The sequence below is a fragment of the Thrips palmi genome, unplaced genomic scaffold (assembly GCF_012932325.1).
Source record: "Thrips palmi isolate BJ-2018 unplaced genomic scaffold, TpBJ-2018v1 HiC_scaffold_5, whole genome shotgun sequence".
Taxonomy (NCBI): Eukaryota; Metazoa; Arthropoda; class Insecta; order Thysanoptera; family Thripidae; genus Thrips; species Thrips palmi.
Window position 1 is genome coordinate 13454865 of NW_023144632.1, and position 18443 is coordinate 13473307.

General features: G+C 49.6%; 3 protein-coding genes across 5 annotated transcripts in view; 1 reads left to right on the top strand and 2 right to left on the bottom strand.

Annotated features, from left to right (window-relative positions):
• Positions 1 to 228: 228 nt before the first annotated feature.
• Positions 229 to 4467, bottom strand: LOC117650921 (probable maleylacetoacetate isomerase 2). Of its 2 annotated transcripts, none has more exons than XM_034394567.1 (7): positions 4315 to 4467; positions 3102 to 3153; positions 2848 to 2996; positions 2687 to 2764; positions 2487 to 2613; positions 2293 to 2395; positions 229 to 2209 (listed from the first exon to the last, which is right to left on the bottom strand). In XM_034394567.1, the coding sequence occupies exons 1-7, from the start codon at positions 4330 to 4332 to the stop codon at positions 2086 to 2088; spliced, it is 651 nt and encodes a 216-aa protein (XP_034250458.1). In that variant the 5' UTR covers positions 4333 to 4467; the 3' UTR covers positions 229 to 2085. The 2 variants fall into 2 exon arrangements, with proteins under 2 accessions (XP_034250458.1, XP_034250457.1); XM_034394566.1 differs by lacking the exon at positions 4315 to 4467 and adding an exon at positions 3329 to 3492.
• Positions 4468 to 4562: 95 nt separating this feature from the next.
• LOC117650919 (malignant T-cell-amplified sequence 1 homolog) lies at positions 4563 to 6398 on the top strand. Of its 2 annotated transcripts, XM_034394565.1 has the most exons (7): positions 4563 to 4701; positions 4814 to 4991; positions 5405 to 5557; positions 5653 to 5753; positions 5843 to 5976; positions 6090 to 6157; positions 6233 to 6314. In XM_034394565.1, exons 2-7 carry the CDS (start codon positions 4981 to 4983, stop codon positions 6312 to 6314), a joined length of 549 nt encoding a protein of 182 aa, XP_034250456.1. In that variant the 5' UTR covers positions 4563 to 4701; positions 4814 to 4980. The 2 variants fall into 2 exon arrangements, with proteins under 2 accessions (XP_034250456.1, XP_034250455.1); XM_034394564.1 differs by lacking the exons at positions 4563 to 4701; positions 4814 to 4991 and adding an exon at positions 5080 to 5222 and having other exon boundaries at positions 6233 to 6398.
• Positions 6399 to 6516: 118 nt separating this feature from the next.
• The window catches only part of LOC117650922 (ubiquitin-like protein 3), a 29663-nt gene continuing 17736 nt past the window's right edge, over positions 6517 to 18443 (bottom strand). Inside the window, exons 2-4 of the mRNA XM_034394568.1 lie at positions 10676 to 10784; positions 10427 to 10591; positions 6517 to 10345 (exon numbers count right to left, since the gene is read on the bottom strand). Coding sequence (XP_034250459.1) covers positions 10281 to 10345; positions 10427 to 10591; positions 10676 to 10784 — 339 coding nt within the window. The 3' untranslated portion in view covers positions 6517 to 10280. The remainder of the gene's footprint in view (positions 10346 to 10426; positions 10592 to 10675; positions 10785 to 18443) is intronic.

Sequence of the window (18443 nt, forward strand, 5' to 3'; positions counted from 1 at the left end):
GCATCAAGACTGATCAAGACATGCTATCCCTCATCCCTATTCTGCAAGTCCTTTGTCTCTACCAAGCCGTAGGAACTATGTTTGTCTATAGCTAAGCTATCTGGCCACACTGAGGCTTAATACCATTGTGAGATCCTACAAATGCAGAACAGACAACTCACTTGTACCACTTCCCTCTCTTGCAAACTGTTTAAGTTGTATTCCAAAATTCATAATGCAAGTTGGATGTAAGTTTTGAAGAATCATTTATTCATATCACTACAGAGATAATTGTAAATTTTCCTCGTGACCATTACAAAAATTATGAGTTTTAAAATCTTTGTGGAAGAAGCAACATAATAATCTTCTACTCAATGGCAGTAAAGTAACACCTATTTACAATATTTTCTATTTGTACAGGGTGGATCATAATTCACACAGCTTGAAATTCATAGGCTGTCTGGACAAATGTTGGAAAGTAGGATTCAGCGTTGGTGCTCAAATTATGTCATTTCAAACTTCAGCCTTTTGGTTTGCACCTAACAGGTAAAAATTTTTCTCTTCAAACATAATCTATGTTAAAAGTTCGACTCTGGAGCTTGATGAAAATGGCAACTTTCTGTTATGAGCTGCCAAGGTCAAATTCTATGTTGGGTGGGACTCTGCATTTTGAAGTACATGTGAATTATGATGATCCATCCAGTTAACACATTTCTCTACACATTTTACACATTTGGAAGACTTCTACTGTCATTTCTATGTAGTTTGAGAACTACTTAGCTTTGGCCTAGACATTGGTATGAATTCAAACTGATTGGTAACTTCTATGCTTGGCATTTTCCTTTGTGAAGAATCTAATTAGAAAGACTGGTTGGATGTTTTTTTTGTTTTTTTTGTCTTTCACGTCACTCTTCCATTTCCCAGAAGAAGAAAAAAAAATGCATGAAAGATAAGCAAAAGCAGGCTTGGATATGATAACGATATGATAATATTTTATCACATAATGTAAATTTGTATTTAAATTGGTATCTACTTTATAATTATTTTACAATAAGAGTCGGGAAGACAGAGCTAGAAGTACAGCTTGCTGTACACTTCCCGCATTGTAAAAGGAAGAGGATATTGTTACATTGATTAAAGATTCACAGTTTTTAAGGGAAAGTTATTATTAAAAGAAACATTGTGATATATATCTTGAAACAAAATACTAAAATACTATGCAAACCTTGATGCCTGCATCTATGTCGATCAATTAAAACATGTATTCTACCAACAAAAAAAAAACTTAAAAAATCTAATTTATAAAAAATGTGGGATAAAATTGCTCTCTTTGAATTCTTTGCCGCCAGTCAGGGTTCTGACAAACCAAAACTATCTGAGGATTCACAAAGTGAAATTGATAAAAAATCAGGGAACAGAAAAAATTGAAAGGCACCTTCAACACTACAGGATATACAGTAGTAAGTACATGGTGGTCAACAGAGGCAGCATAAATAGTCTGTCTTACAATTTGTGCTTCCAGCGCTGAATATGAGGATTCAAATTACACATAAACTCTACACACATAATTGCATAAGGCACTTGCTTAATTTCTGACTATAATGCAGAAAGGGAAAATTTCTAAAATATAAGTACATTTTTTGTATCACTCATCAGTGTGTACATTTAAGTTGGCTTCAACATCGTGAGGAGTGGCTTTCAATGTGTAAACAATTACAACAAGGTTATAAAAATGGTAATAATGAAGTCTGATTACATCAACACAAATAAATGTGTCCAAAAATGGACTTTGCAAAAAGGTACTAGAAGGAAGGCAAGCTCAATTTGTTCCAGCTGCAAAGTAACAATTGTCTTTTTCACCCAGGAAAATTTTCAGGGAGAGTATTGAAACGGTTTTTTAATACCAAGGAGTTGGTAACATATTTTCTTTCATTTGAGAATTTGAAGAAATTCTCCATCCACCACAACAGCACATCTCATTTATCTCAGAGGTATGTTTTTATCATACCACTTGAGTCTTCAAAATGAAGAGGACAAGAAAGCATTCTAACAAAACTCGCTTTGATAGGCTCTTGCTTGTCTGATGTGCTGTGGTGGACGCCCTAGCTACTTGGCTTCGGGTGGACAGTCTGGTTGGCAAGAAGGATGAGCAGCACGGAAGGCTGGATGGTTTTCCAGCTCTCTGTCAATCCTCAATATTATTGGGAATGGTCGTAAATCGACATGGAAACTGGAAAATTAAGTTCATTTGGATGATTGAAAAAATTATGGTCATTCATTCATTCCTCAAGTTCAACAATTTAAAGAACTCACCGTCTTGCATTGAAGACTTGAGGAATCAAGCAACAATCAGCCAGTGTAATATCATCTCCAACACAATACTTGCCAGCACAGGTTGTTAGGAGTTTTTCAACAGCTGTGTAAAGACAAAAGTAGAAAGAAACAGTTCAAAATGGACCTTAACAAATTCTTATTTATTCTTAAGAGTACCAATATATAAAACATACCTCTTAATCCCCTATTTATCCAGTGCTGTGCCCATTCTTTTTTTTTCTCTTCTCCCACATAAATCAGAACAACCAAATTTTGAAGTGGTTGTATTCCAGACTGTATCACCTCACAGACCTCTCGAACCTGTCCAAGAAAACAAAATGTATCATAATATTACAGGAACTGGGCTCAGAATATAATTTTACTGTAGGCATACTTTGGCTCTCTTGTAAACATCTGATGGCATGAGTGGTCGTTGCGGACGAGTCTCCTCTAAATAGTGCATGATATTGAGCTGTCAAATAAAATACTGTGAGCTGCAGAAATATAATAAGAATTTCACAGTTCCATAAATGGTCAGACTTTGTGACAACATACTGATTCAACGATTGTGTGGCCATCAATCTGCAAGGCTGGAACCTGCTCCATCGGGTTTACTTCTCGATAGTCATTGCAATGCTGCTCTCCTCCACCTTTGATCAAACTTATTGGTTTTATGTCATAAGGGATTTCTTTCAGATTTAATGCTGAATTTTTTTAATAAAAGAAGAGATGAAAAAAATATTAATTAGAAAAGCATTTTTTTTTCTAAATCTTGATCTAAAAAAACTTTACGTTGAAGCAAATCTTACCAATTCTCACTCTCCACGAGCATGAACTCCTCCAATAGGAGTACAACAAGGGCTGCAAACAGTTCCACAAAATTAATTATGAATAGCTCTGAAGGACCCAAAGATGTATTGGGCATTTGCAAGGTGCCACATCATCATGAGGAAAAAGGTGAAATTGACAATGTCCAACACAGCTGTTTAAGAAGAAATGCCCTCATAAAAATAACATAAATGAGAAGATAGCAAACCATTTGATTAGAGCAAGAATTCGGACTCATGCTGGACAAATTTTTGTTGTGACGAGAAAACCTAGCATGTAGATCCACTGGCACCACAGAACCTGATTTCTGTGGAAGACTACTCTGATATAAGCTACCTGCATTCTTTGCTCCAGTCAAGGTCAACAAGATAGTGTGTGTCAACACTGCCCCCTCCCCCCCTCTTTCCCCCTTCCCCTGAGCCTTTTCTTATACTTTTTTGTTTGTCCTGTAATTTCCATTTCCTTCCTAGCCCCTTTTCCAGCCAGGAAAGTTGCAGCGGTAAGTGTCATTGCTCAATGACATTTACCGAAACTCTTCTCCATGCACAATTGTCATCATATTGATGAAGGATGAAATACAGAAAGTGGTCTTTCCCTCAAGGAATAAGAGGATAGAGGAAGAACAAGATTAACATAATAACAACTCAATCATGTAGTTAAATAGAGGTTAATGCTTTCTTTAAAACTCTAGTTTGTTGTTAAATGTTTAAAATAATTTTGATTGTAAATAAGCCAAAGGACAATTAAGTAAATCACTATGATGTATGGTGATATTTCGGTTTTTCCCATAGTCACTAACAGCGAAATATGATGTGGATATTTAGTGACGAAAATTTAGTTTCACGAAAATATTTCTTTCGGTAGTTTCACTTTTCACCGACACTTCCCTGCACCTGTCAGGGGGAGTCAGTCAGGGGTAGTGGCGGTGGGAGCCATTGACAAACAAAGGCTCTGTGAAAGGCCTGAAAAACGAAGGCGAAAGACACTTGGGCTCGCCAATTATCAACTACCAGAGCCTTAAAAGATGTGGCATACCTCGAACAAACTAAAACCAAGAACCTGTGTTACTTTAATAGAAGACAGGCAAATCTGGCGATCAAGCCGATAACCTGCGGCGGTAGGCGGTGCTGGAGACTGGCGGGGAGCCAAGAGGAAACAAAAATCGGTTTGAAACCAGTCGGTGAATAGACTGACCTTGCCTCCTATGGACATGTGAGTACGTTTTACCCGTTTCCGGTCCACGGTAGACGATTTTCGTATAACTTCAGTCACAAATAGCTGCTAATTGATAAACAAGTATTAGTTTACAAACTGTGAGGGACCAGACGACAAGCAGAAAACATTTGACAGCTGTTCACAGCGCCCTCCATCCGGCCGAGATTAGTGACTTTCTAATGAATGTGGCTACATCGGGCTAGATTTGCTGAACTGTTTCCACTCTAGATGAAACTTCGAAAAGTGGATCATTGGTGCACAAGTTGACTCAAAAGAAATCAAAAAGTAGATTTAAACCATAAACTGATTCAAGAGATGTTGACTAGTCCGGTAAGGGAAGTCATACAGGAGTACCAACAGCACAAGGTGAATGAATGACTGGATGAACGGACGAGTTAATCGGACCAGAAAAGTATGCTAGAAATAGAATGAACCAACAAAGGAGTTAAAATTAAAATATCTTTCGTAATGTCTACAGAAAATTAATTTTTGGGGCCTACATAAAGAGCTCATACCCGGACGCTTCACGAGGCAAGGGCAAAGGAGAAGCAGACGATAACCACAACCTACAACGCCAGTCATCTGTTGCAGCAGCACACATCTGCCGGCCCGAACTCTTTATTCAAAGTTTATTTTTTTGTTGACATGTTTAAAAAGTGAGTAATGCTCCACTCATGTTAAATAGCAAGCGGGAGTGTATGTTCTACCTCGGTTTTTTAGCTCCTGCATGGGAAGTTGTGGTCCTATTTTTAAATGCCCATGTCGCGTTTCCAACCGAGCTGGTTTTGCATACATGTAACTAAAAAGAAACTTTGTCACCAATTGTGGCCCTCTATCTTGAATTTTTTTGCGTTTTTCGTTCACCCCGTTATAAAAACGCCCTCAAGGTGGGGTATAGTGATGCACTATTGAGATGGGTTTGATGTTCAATAAGTAACATAACCTATTAGTATGTCACTTGCAAGGCACAACTAATTATTTATGACAAGTTTGCCTATAACTATTTAGAAAAAAGTAAAAAAAAAAAAATCATTTATCATGCGTTTTGATGTTTCTTGTGTGTTAACAGGTTTGATGAAAAAGAGAGCGTGTCGGGAACGCAGCAACTGAAATCTTCTGTACAAAAAGGAATTCGTAGTAAATTATTGGAATTGTATCCCACATTAGAATCTTATATAGATTTTATTCTTCCCAAGAAAGATGCCTTCAGAATAGTCAAATGGTAACATCTCTGTAACTTTTTTTGGAAGTGCCCGTCTACTCAAAATGTAGTTGCCAAAAGATTGATCCCATTCCTTGCTTTTTTTTTTGTTTCAGTCACGAGCACATTGAGCTACTTGTGAATAATGCTGGAGATTTGCTATTCTTTCGTCAACGAGAAGGACCATGGATGCCGACTTTGAAATTGCTCCACAAATGTAGGTTTTCATGTTTGTCTTTTGAACTTGGAACCAAAGAACATAGCCTTTCTGTATCTATTCTGATATGGCTTCACATTTTATTTCAGATCCATTTTTTCTGCCTCTGGAGCAGGTTGATAAAGGTGCCATCAGATTTGTTTTAAGTGGAGCAAATATTATGTGCCCTGGTCTCACTTCACCAGGAGCCAAAATGACTGCTGTACCTAAAGGCACTGTTGTCGTATCCTTTGACTTTCTCTTGAGAGAATGCAAATTATAGCATTTATTGTAACATAATCAATTCCCAATGTAGCATCTGTTGATTCTTGTTTCTATCCTTAACTGATCATGTAGGCTATTATGGCTGAAGGAAAGCAACATGCAATTGCTGTCGGAATCACCTCTTTATCAACGGACGACATGTAAGCCCTGCTTTTCTCTTTTCTTGTTTGTTGGAGATCCAATTTTTTAATATTTTAATCTTGTACATGTTGCAGATCAAAAGTTAACAAAGGCGTTGGTGTTGAAAATTGTCATTACCTCAATGATGGACTTTGGCAAATGAAACCAGTCAAATAAGCCTGTGTTACGTGATAAAATGTGCATTTGTTTGATTATACATATGTAACAAAGTATTAATATTAAAGCTCTTTTCTAAGATAATTTCTTGCCAAGGCCTTTGAATTTTTATTCCTTTCAGTTCGTTTTCTCCTATTCCCCCTAAGTTCAAGGAGTGGTTTCACATTTCAGGTGAGTGAGGAAAAATAATGCTACAACTCAGTACATTCTTTGAATGATCAACTTTATTCTAGATCACTTGCTACTCATCTCGGGAGAATAAATCCTGGAGTAATTAAATTACATATGCAACAGAAATTTGATGGTATATTATTCCTATTATTTACAATCAAACAAAACGTATAATATTCTTATGGACATTCTGTTAAAAATAAAACTATCATTCTCATCAGTCACACATGATTCAAAACATGACAGCAGACATTGTGATGTTGGAGAGCAAGACTACATAGATATTGTTGCAGACAGCATACAGAACTTCTGCTGTATTCTTTTTTCACTGGTCATAATTCCACGCAAACTACGGGCAGACATTATTTTGAGCCAGGCTTGATTGTAGATTGATTTTGAATAGTTATCGGAGAGAAGCGTGTGCATTATCGGTATGCTTTTCAAAGTACCGAAGAGTGCTTGTGCTAACTGTCAACAATTAGTATTGTGAATGTGAAGCATATTTTGTGCATAAAGATAGTTGTAGCCTACCAAGGCATTTTGGCACATTCTAAAGAATATCTTGGCTTCAACTTCAAGATGCTTTCAAAAACTGGCTATAGTTTTTCAAATGAATTCATGTGTACAAATCATATAGTGGCTGAAGGGACTTCACCTAAATGGGAAAAACAAGAATTCTATCAAGAATAGTTACTAGGAAAAAAAAAACTAATTCAAAGGGAGGGGGGAGTCTGTGGTAAAGCAATACTGTAAAAAAATGATAACATTATCCAGGGTTTTAAAAAGAAAGACTGCACACGATTAACTGACAATATAATCTGCTTCTTTAAATACTTTATACACTAGGATTTAGTTTGTATGAACACTTTTCTGTAGTTGCCTCCTATGCAACAAAGTTCCCTTTCATTAACAACAAAAAGGAGAAAGGAGCATTTGTACACACATGAAATTTAATTGAATAGGCCACTAAGACGGTTAATACCACTGAGAATTTATGAATCAAATGATTCTTAACATTTTAAAGCTTGGGCATCTAGAAAATGTTCATAACTCAAGGTATACATGAGCAAAATCTGTTATTTACATGATGAATAATTTAAAAATTTACAGGTTGCCACAGTTCTTCTTGGGTTTCATAGCAATGCCACTTTGAGGTGGAAGTTCTTGTGAGAAACTAAGTTTACAAAGTATAATGTACATCCTACTTTCTTTACTGGCAAGACTTAATGACAGAAAATTCAGGAGAACTCAAATTTGAACTGTTTCCTACCCACTGCATTTGCAAAGTGCGTGTGCAGGAGAAACAAACTTGGTACAGTAACAAAAAATAGAAGATTCATACGATGCGAAAGGAGAGCATGAGTTTTGACTGCTGTGGGTCTTTCGGTAGACATAAAGTTTTTAACATCGCTCTCCCAGGATAATAAATTACCTCTGGACACCCTCTGCTCTAACTGCCTCTTTACATACTTTCTAGAAGAGATCAAGGTCATTGGCTAATATAAAAAATGCACCACTCAGAAACCGTGCATGCATTACATTGTAATACGAAGTTAAATTTATTATTTCAAACCATAACATTGGATGTGAAGCCTTTCTCCATTTTCTGCTTAGTTTGTACAAGGAGGATCACTACTAGTCATTTGGAAGAAACAAGAAACAAGCATCATACAAGTTGCACTCTATAAATATTTCTTTTCAAGCCGTATCTATTATTTTATTTCCAAGGAACCACTGCACTTTAAAAAGCGCTCAAGCCTTTCAAGCTGATAAAAAGAGGATGATAGTTACAGGCTATCACAGAAATCCATTGTAAATCACTCAACAGGAACTTGGCTCAACCCAGAAATAAGTATGGAACAGAAGTATCAAGTACAGTATTCAAAGTTACGTCAGGTAAAAAGTTCACACACATCAGAAAAATATAGATATTAGCCAGAGTTTATTTGGCTTCCAACAGAAATAAGATAACATCACATCTCTAATTTGAGAGATATGACATTCTACTTATATAATTCACTCATTGGCATTTTGTGATAGGTATGGGCTACATATTTGTGACTTGACAAGAGTAAGAAGAGATTGTTTGAAAAAAATTAAGTTTGAGTAGGCACAAATACAACGTGAACAATTTGACAAAAGCGCAGAGGCATAGAATGCATGAATGAGTGGCAAAATTAACAGCTTAGAACGCATTGAGACGGTTGGGAAAATAAGAAAGGGGGTAAGTTTACAAAAGAATTCAAAACTGAATATTTCTACCAGAACAGGTGTGATGAATCTAAATCTATGAAGTAAACCACAAAAACCACCCGGTGGATAAACATTCTATCCCATAGAACACAAACATTTGACAAAGTAGATGCTCAGGTGATGCCTTTAAATTTAAGTTCCAAATGAGAGTAAAGAACAACACTAGAAAATAGCAAGCCTCCCTGAGACAGACAACAGAGTAAGTGACAATTTTATGATCAAAAACATCCAAAAACACATTTTATGAATAATACATGCTCTGAACTTTTATAACTGAATAATAGATCAAACATTTTAAGTTCTCGGTAGCACTTGCGCCTATAGCAGGTATTATAAATATGTTATTGCGTCTGCAAACAATGCAAACAATACACCTAAGTCTGCAAGTAAATTTGAAAGATACATTTAAATTTACACAATGAAGGTGCTCTTCATGAACTCATAAAATGGCAATACAATAACAGAATGGAAGAGAACAAATGTTAACAAATCATTGGGACCAACAAAATCTTTAAATCCGAATTAATAAATTCATTAAGGCAAAGTAAAGGATGTAAACAAAGGTGTGTTTGTTCCCATTTTTTCATTTTAAAAATTTATATAAGTTTTTTTGGTTTGTTTTTTTGCTATAAAACGATTATGATCAAGCCAGTAATTCAGCATGCAATTACAGCCCAATTGCAGTAGAGATATAAATGAAGACTCAATTGATCCGAATGCACCACACAACTTTCAATATGTAACAAAAAAAAAAGGAAAAGAAAAAAGCAAAACAAGACTGTGACTGCAAAATAACAAATTCATTCAGTGGCTGTCCCTACAGAGAAGAAGACAGTTGGATAATCATATCAAACAATCAAAGCACCTCACTACATAACATCAACTATTAGATTCGGTTTCTTTGTACTTAAATTTGCCAAATAATAACAAAAACAAAAATGCTGCTGAAACTTCAATCCTCACACACAACTCTGCCAGAAAACACACTTTATACAAACATTTACTCTTACAAGCAACACACACTCTTTCTTTCACACAATTTTTACACATTCACATAAATCTTGTACAATTGTATGTATACACTCACACATTTGTATACACAGCCACACATATATGTATATATTTATATTTTTATTATATACATCTATTTGTATGTATAATATTCACACTCTAGCATATTCCACAATACACAACATGTGAACTCACTCAGTCAAGCACAAGTCACATAAGGGTAACCGGGAAAGGTTTGTCATTCGAAGAGGAGTGTAAATAAGTTTATGGTTGTTTCCAACTCCACTTCATCACAGTCGCAGCAATGGTACAGATAATTATAACACAAACCACGGGTCAGGTGGTCAAAGGGGAATCACCTTTCAACCCTGTAACTTCACAGATATTTTCTAGAGCATAAAAACACTTTAAATTCATTAAAATTAGATTATAGTGTCCCGAACGTCACTTGAAAACGGGTTCTGCAATGTAGTTGAAGGCAAAGTGAGATTAAGCCTTTCTCAGTCATGGTGTGGACGACCCGAGCACTCATTACAGTATGCAGCATGCGGCCGAGCAGCAGCTGCTTCCTCCACCTTTGCTCTTCTGCCGTTGATCTACAAACAGAAACACATCGCCAGTTAGTCATATATTAGAAAAACAAAAACATATAGAAGTGAGTGACTCTCCGCTCATACCCTGTGAGTTTGGCTCAGGTAGATTTTCCCTTGGTACAAGATGCATGACTGTGGTCTTCCCGAAGGGCAAGCCCAGCGCCCCCAGGGTCACATTGCTGTGCAGGAAGCGGCCCTGGTAAATGAGCCGCAAAATTTCTGCCTTCGCTACCGCTTCTTCCGCCCAATCTGAAACACCACAAAACATGTTGATTATACATTAGTTGAGTAGACTATTTTTATTTTTATATCAGGATGAAACATGCAGCTTACCTTCTGGCCAGTTGTCAAAGACATGCTGTGCAATGTCTCCAGCAGATTCACTTGGACTAAATAGGAATTCTTTTGTCTTTCCGCTGACCAATATCAACTTCAGGTTAACCTGTGAAAAGAAGAAAAAATGCTATTATCAATGACGACTATTTTTTGACTGAGTAAGCAGGTCAAGCAAAAAAAAAAAAAAAAGGATTTTTTTAGAAGATTTTTTATTAATAGTATTGCAGCCGAACATCAAATTTGACATCGACAATCTGTTTTATTCACTATTTGCATGTTAAAATGTAAACTGAATGTGACGCGCCGTTCCCACCCTTCCCTTCGGGAACAGCAGCATTCTTATGGGCACGGCAGAACGGCAAGCCGCGCGCTCCGTGCTCCGCTCCCTTCGATCAATACGATGCGAGGGAGAGAGAGAGAGAGAGCGGCAGCCCAAGGGTGGGTGGGGAAGCCAAGTGGAGTAGGTGCCGTCCGCGCCCTGCGCAGCCTGCGCAGCCCTGCGTCGTGGCGTGGCGGCGCGGCCGCCAGCCAGCCAGCCAGCCAGCCAGCCAGCCAGGGGAAGGGGCAGGCCCGGCAAGCCCGCAACACCAACAGTCCTTCCCTTCCCGCTCCCGCCCCCGCCTCAGAACATTACATGGAATGGAGCGGCCGACTAGCGAAAGTACAATAGAGCACGGAGCCAGGCAGGCGCCACCGCCACCGCGGTGCCATTGCACAGCGCCGCGCGCGGCCGTGCGCCTCGGCCCCGCCCCGCCCCGCTCCGCCCCGCCACTCCGTCTCTCTCGCGCCCCTGCGGAACACCGGGCGGGCGCCCCGCGGATCAGACAGAGACGGAGCGACGGAGCAGCAGCAAGCGGGAAACTACATTTTCATTCCGACTAATGGCGCCAATAAACCGGCCGCGGATTTAATCGAGGGTCGCGTCTCGACTGCGGGTCGTCGCCGACGCCGCGACCGCCCAGCCCAACAGGGCCTCCGCGATCCGCACCACGTCGCAGGCGCCGCCTTTTCTTCCACGCTCTTTCCGCATTTCGGTCGCCGGAACTTTGAGTGCACTCCCATGGGACGGGACGACTACAGGACTTGGACAGGACAGTCGGGGGTCGACGGGTCGTCCAGCCTTAGCAACCGCGGCCGCCTGCGGGCCCTGCGGGCGCGCGTCACACCTGCAGCACGCCGTCAACAGCCCAATCGACCAGGACAGCCGCCCGGCCAGGCACTTGGCCAGGCACTTGGCCAGGCACTTGGCCAGGCCGCGGACAACTGTCGCGCCGCTCGTCAACGCCATCAGCGTGCCGACGCTGCTGACGCGGAACCGCGCCGGATGCCCCCTGGGGTGTCCCCTAGGAACGGCCGGCTAGCCCCGGCCGCTCTGTCTCTCTCGCGTCCCCACGGGACGCTCCACGAGCGCGAGAGAGACACCTGTGTTCGGAAGCAGCCTGCCAGCCTGCCTAGCTTAACGACGGTCCAGCCTTGAACGCCAATGTCGCAGTGGAGTCAGGGGCAGCCAGGACGGCCAGGACGTGGGCACCGAGGAGGGTGACTGCACCGGGGACCGCGGGGACCGCGTCTTACCGCCAGCTCGCCGCAAAGCAGCGAAGCAGCGCGCCCCTCGACTCGCTTTGACGGGGGCCTCGGGGCTCGGGGGCCTCGGGGCTCGGGGGCAGCCTGGGCAGCCATGGCAGCGGAGCGCACGGACGGTGGTCCCCTCTCCGCCGCACTCCCCGGCAACGCCCCGTCCGCCCGGCCCCAGCCCCAGCCGCCCCCGTGGGACTCGGCAACACCAAACAGCACTTACCCTCAAACGCCGCGGCGAGGGCGGCCGCTCCACCCACCCGACGCCACCGCGCCGCCAGCCACGCCGGTGTCCGACACCGAGCGAGACGAGACGGACGAGACGCCGGCCCGGCCGCGCCTCGCGCCATATTTTATTAACGGACAGATGAGCCGCGAGCCGCGGCAACAGGGACGGGGCGGGGAGGGCCGCGGAGGGGGAGGATGGTCTTCAAACTGTCGGTCCTTCCCTGCACGGCCTAGCGGCCCCACAAGGGCGCACCAAGGGCGGCGGGGACGAAGCACGGAGTCGAGTCAGGTCCCTCGCGAAAACAAATGGCTGGAGAGGGGGAGGGGGCGTGACACAGAGAGCACACCCCTCTGCCGCATCCCCCTCACCTCGCCCCTCCGCACCCACGCCGCCCCGCTCGGCCCCGCCACAAACGCGACAAAAAACAAACAGCAAGCTGTACTGTAATTTACTGGGCGTTGGTTTCCTCCCGAAACGCAATAACCACAACAGCACACGGACCACGGCGGCGCGGCGGCGGCGGCGCCACCCCACGGGACCATGGGCCCCGCCTGCCCCGCCTGCCCCGCTCCGCCCCCAAGCGCCGCGTGTCGCCGTGTCGGCAGAGGCCCGGCCGAAGGGCCCGGCCCTCCCTTCCCGAAGGGCCCACGGGCCGAAGGGCCGATGGGCGGCGCGCAGGCTGCAAGGGACGAGGCTGGCCAGGCCGGGCGCTGCTCGCTGTGGTGGATGCGAAACGGGGTCGCTGGGACGGGCCGGGCCGGGCTGGGCCGGGCGGGGTTGGCAGCGCGGCAGCGTCGTTCCGCGGGGCGGGGCGGGCGGGGCGGGGCGGGGCGGCGCGGCGGGGCGCGGCGAGGCAGTCTAGGGCCGCGTTGGGCCTGGCTTCCCCGCGAGGGCCCCCGCCGCCACCCCCTCCGCATTTAGGTCAGGGTTACAGAGCGGGGCGGGGCGGGGCGCGGCGCGGCAGGCCCAGCACGTGGAGCGCCCCCGCCACGCGCCGCCACCACCGGGGCGCCCCGCAGTGCAGTACGCCACCGCCGATATACCCCGCGGGTACCCCGCGCTTCAGGGCCGTTCATTAATGCCCCGTCCGCAATGCAGCCAGCCAGCCACTGAGGTGTGAAAGCGCCACGCGACCGCGCGCCCCGCCGGATGCACCCCGCCCCACGAGGCAACCCCCGCGGCACCGCGGCCCAGCAGACTGAGAGTCGTTTACGTCGCTCTGTCCCTCTCGCACTCATGGGGCGCGCCGTATATGTGCGAGAGCGACAGAGCGACGAAAACGACTCTCTGCCTCCACAGCAAAAAGAGCGCTGCTAGCAGGCACCGCATGCTGAGCGTAACGCGGCCCAACCGGGCCCAACGCGACGCGCTTCGACGTCCGAGATTCCCCATCGCTTTTTACTGGCAACGCATGTGCATGCCAACGAGGCTCCGCTCTTGGAACATCGGCGAACATGTGTCGCGGGGCTGGAGTCGATCGGGGCGCGGACCAGCGGGGACCAGCGGGGCGGCGGAGTAGGCCGCGGGGCCGGGTGGGGTGGCGGCCAGTGGCGGCCTCGGCGGCCTCGGCAACGCGTGGCGTTGAGGAGACTGGAGAGCGCACAAAAAGAAGGGCCGCCAGGACAAGCAAAGATTTCACGGGGGGGGGGGGGCACTGCTGGCACTGCTGCAGTCCAGCTGACGTCAAAGCCCCGGAGTCTGAAGAGAGAGAAAGGAGAAAGGGAGGGTGGGGGTGGTCGGGTGGTCCCCGTGAGCCCAACCCTTCCAAGTGTGCTGCCGTGCCGGCCGTGGCGGCCAGGCCAAACGAGCACGAGTGGCCCCCGCCACGCCACGCGACACGGCACGGCCACACCGCGGTTGCCGTTGCGCAATGCAAAGTGGCGTGCGTGAGGCAGCGCGAGGCACAAACAATGGCCGCCGCGAACTTCCGCTGGGCGCCGCGTCCCGCGATGCGGCCTGGAGCTGGAGTCCGTACTGCAGCCTGCTGCAGGCCCTCGACCTAGGCCGAGCCGTAGGCCGAGCCCTAGGCCCTCCCGCTGCACTGCTGCACTCCGCGGCGCCGCCAGAGTCGCGGGCCTGCCCGGCCTGCCCGGCCCTTGGCCTGGACGAAGACAAAGGCGCCGAGTGGGCTCGTCAACTATTCAACAGTACAGTCTAAACCAGAGACACCAGCCAGACACCTGAGGGAGGGGGAGGGGAGAACCCTTCCGGTTTCGACTGCCGTCGTCCGCGTAGCGCGGTGCGCGCCTCCAGCGCCAGCCTCCGTCCTCCAGCCGCGTAGCCGCGCAGCCAGTCAAAGTCGTTTTGCCGCTCTCAAGGCGAAGGCAGCGCGGCGCAAGCGAAGCAAGCGGCGCTGCAGATGGCAAACCAGATCCACGGTGAGAGCGGCGCGGAGCGCGGAGCGGACCGGGAGCGCCAGCCGCGCCGCGCGTGCACGCGTAAGCCTGTGTGTGTGTCTATGTGCGCGCCCGCATCGACGCAACTGCCCCCCCCCCCCAGCCGAGTTAATTAACATGGAATTGATTCCATTCCACCGTTGTATCGTTTTTCTTTTCGCGTCGCGGCTCCTATTTGTTCACCCGCATTTTCCGTTGTGTGTTTCCAGGGATGCCGTGCGCAGATTACTCGCGTGTGTGAATGCGACCCGCGCCCCGCGCACCGCACCGACACAAAACACACAACACGGCCGCGCATCACATCGCTCGCATCGCGCGCAGTGATGGGCGAAGTCCGATGATTGGCCCCACCCCGCGGTCCCGACCCGGGTACACTAGGCTCACCGGGTACACCGGTTACACTAGGCACGCCGGGTACACTGTGACAGACGAAGGGAAAGGCGGGGGCGGGCGGACGCCGCGGGCAGGCACCACGACGGCGACGAACAAAGACAGACAGAGAGAGTGGCCCGGGGCGTGACGCGACCCGCCACTCGGCTGGTCGAAAGCACGCCGAAGCGGCCGAAGCACGCTGAAAAACGGGCAGGCAGCGTATTCCACACGACACAACCGAACGCAAACACACACTCACACAGGCAGTCGCGCGCGGAGTGGGCGCACGCGGGGCAAAGCTCGGGGTCGACCAGACAGGCAGCGGCACACAGACACTCACATGCACACACGTACGTGCACTCGCGCGCCGCCTCGCCTCGCCGCGCCGCGCCTTGCCGCCGGCACGTGAACTCGCGGGACAGGAACTGCGCTGCGGCCTGCCGGCCTGCCGAGCGATTCAGAGGATTGGTTTCTCGCTCTGTCTCTCTCGCACCCTCATGGAGAGCCGCATCGGTGCGACAGAGACAGAGCGACGAAACGACTGTCCTGCCGGCCACCAAGCAGCGAGCGGCATGCAAGTGCTCTTAGGCGAGTCATGTGGCCAAACCGACTGCAGCCCGGTGACGCGGTGACGCACATCGCGGACGTGAGACCGCGCTGCACTGCGCGCTGGTCGCTGGCGTGCTGGCACTGGGTCAGAGGCAGAAGCGCGAGTCGAGGCCGGTCCGAAGACCAGCCTTCCGGGCCGAAGCGCGCCAAAGGGCTGCACGCCGCGGACGAGCGGCTAAGCGGCTCAGCGTGACATGCACACCCCGGCGCGGCACGGCACGGCGCGGCACGGCCCGAGAGCGCCACAACACCACCCCTCCGGCAAAGCTCCGCGAGGGCGGGGCGAGGACGGCGAGGGCGACGCCCTCCACAGCGCAGCTAGCAGGGCAACAAGGCGGGGCGGGGCGGGGCGGCGGAGACAAGCAGACGCAGCCAGGGGCACTGGCGGCCGTCAAGCTTGTGCTCTAGTAGCGCCAGGAGCAGCGTTGCAGCAGAGAGCGACAGAGAAAGCGCCAGCGCTCTGGCCGGGGACACTTGCCGAGGGCGCACGGCGCCGCGTCGCGCACAGCGCAGAGGGGCCGCGGGGACGCCGAGGGGAGCGGGGAGCAGCGCGCCACCGCGCCACTAATCGAGTCCCGGGCCCCGGGCCCCGGGGGCAGAGGGCCGCATGATGCGTTGGCCCCGTTGGCCCCGTCGTGGTCGCCGGGGAGGCAGGCCAGGGCACGGCACGGCACGCCGCATTCGATTTCGCACCGCCGCTGCGCCTGTGGCTGCGGCTCTGCTACCAGAGTAAGCGGATTAGCGTGGCCACGCCGTGCCCGCAATGCAGATAATGCAGATCAGACGGATCGCGCGGTCGGTCGGGGCAATTCACTTCACTTCGGCCGCGGCCCGGGGGCGGGGCCTCGACCAGACCATCGCAGCGACGCCATGCAGGGCGCCCGTCCCGCGGCCCCGCGGCCAGGGGATCATCCCGACCCCCAGGAGCTCCCCTGCAGCGCCAGCCCCGCGCCGCCCCGCCGTCTAGCGGCACGGCGCGGGCCTATAAATAGAGAGACGCGGGCAACGCGCAACGCACACATGGCAAAGCCATGGCGAGGCGCGAGGCGCGGGGGGTGTGGCTGGTGTCACACGCAGCGCGGCGCTGCGGGGTCGCGAGGCAGCCACGGCCGCACACACGTGCCCCAAAATCATTCCGAGAGTCGCTCTCGTCGCTGTCTCTCTCGCGCCGATACGGGACGCCTCAAAGGTGCGAGAGAGACTCTCGGAAAGGGCGCGCCACCCAAGCGCCACCCAAGCGCCAGCCAGCAGCAAGCCAGCAGCAAGCCCAGAGCGTTGTCCGAAGTCCGGTCACCTGCCGCCCCATGCCCAAAGGGGCGTTTCGTCTGTCTGTCTCTCTCGCACCTCTGTGGGACACCCCATGAGTGCGAGAGAGAGGCCTCGCACCCCGCCGCACACGAGAGAGCGAGAGAGAAACGCACCAGTGGCGTTCCGCGGCGGAGCGCAGCCACAGCGATGCGAATCGAGATGCGAATCGGCGCCAATGAATGGCACGAGGAGGAAAGGGGGGGGGGAGGTCACCGAAATGGGGCAACACGGCAACACTCCACAAAGTACTGTAATTACTTTGCGAGGCAGAAGTCGGCCGGGTCGCTCCGCGGGTCGAGCGGGTAGAGCGACCGGGCGAGGCGAGGTGGAAAAAGAAACCGTGAACAGACAACACAAAAAGAGGAAAAGAGACGGCGAACAAACAGAGGAGCACAAACAGTGGGGCACCGCGGGCAAACCAAGTCCGCCTCTCCGCCGCGCAAAAACAAAAAGAAGCGCGGCGATGACGATCTGCTAATGGCGGCGTTCATTCCAGGGCCGGCCAACCGAACGACGCGAACGACCGAACGCGGCGGACGTCCGAACGGGCTTCGGATTTCGGGAGGCGGGCCGCGACGCCGACGCCGACACCGCGGCAGGCAACACGGCGCCCACCCGGCCCGGCCCGGCCCACGCGACGCACAAATAATCCGCCTCGAAAACGAGGTGATTTCTCGCAGCGCCGTGCCGGGCGCCCCAGCCGGATTAAAAGCGCGTTGTTATGGAGGGAGAGTCCTGAGCTGTGTCCCGAAGGGGACTTCGTGGAATGAATGGCACAGCGCGCACAATGAAGAGCTCTCCGCAAAATCGCTATGGTCGGGGTGGTCGGGGCGGTCGGGATGGGGAGGCACCCCTCGGCGCCCCTCCAGCGTTCCAGCGTTCCTGGTGTAGGGGCGGCGGGGTGCAGAAGCCCCTGACCCAAGCCCTGACCGCTGCCAAGGCACTACGTGGTGCCTGGAAGGCCTAGAAGGTAGGCAACCGAACGGCCGGGGAAACCCCACCGTGCGGCACACCGCAAAATCGAGACAGACCGCTTCGTGGACACCGCTGCGACGTCGCCTGGTCGCCTCGCCCGGTCGCCCGCTAGGCCCGTCCATGAGCCAACGGTGCAGCCCAGCCCAGCCCTCTGGCCAGTCCGCGGCCCTGCTGGGGGCACTGCTAGGGGCACTGCTAGGGGCACTCGCCACTCCACTCCAGACCACGGCCGGCGCGGCCACGGCGCGGCCACGAACTGCCGCCCATCGCCATCTCTAGCAATCTCAGATAACGGGCCACG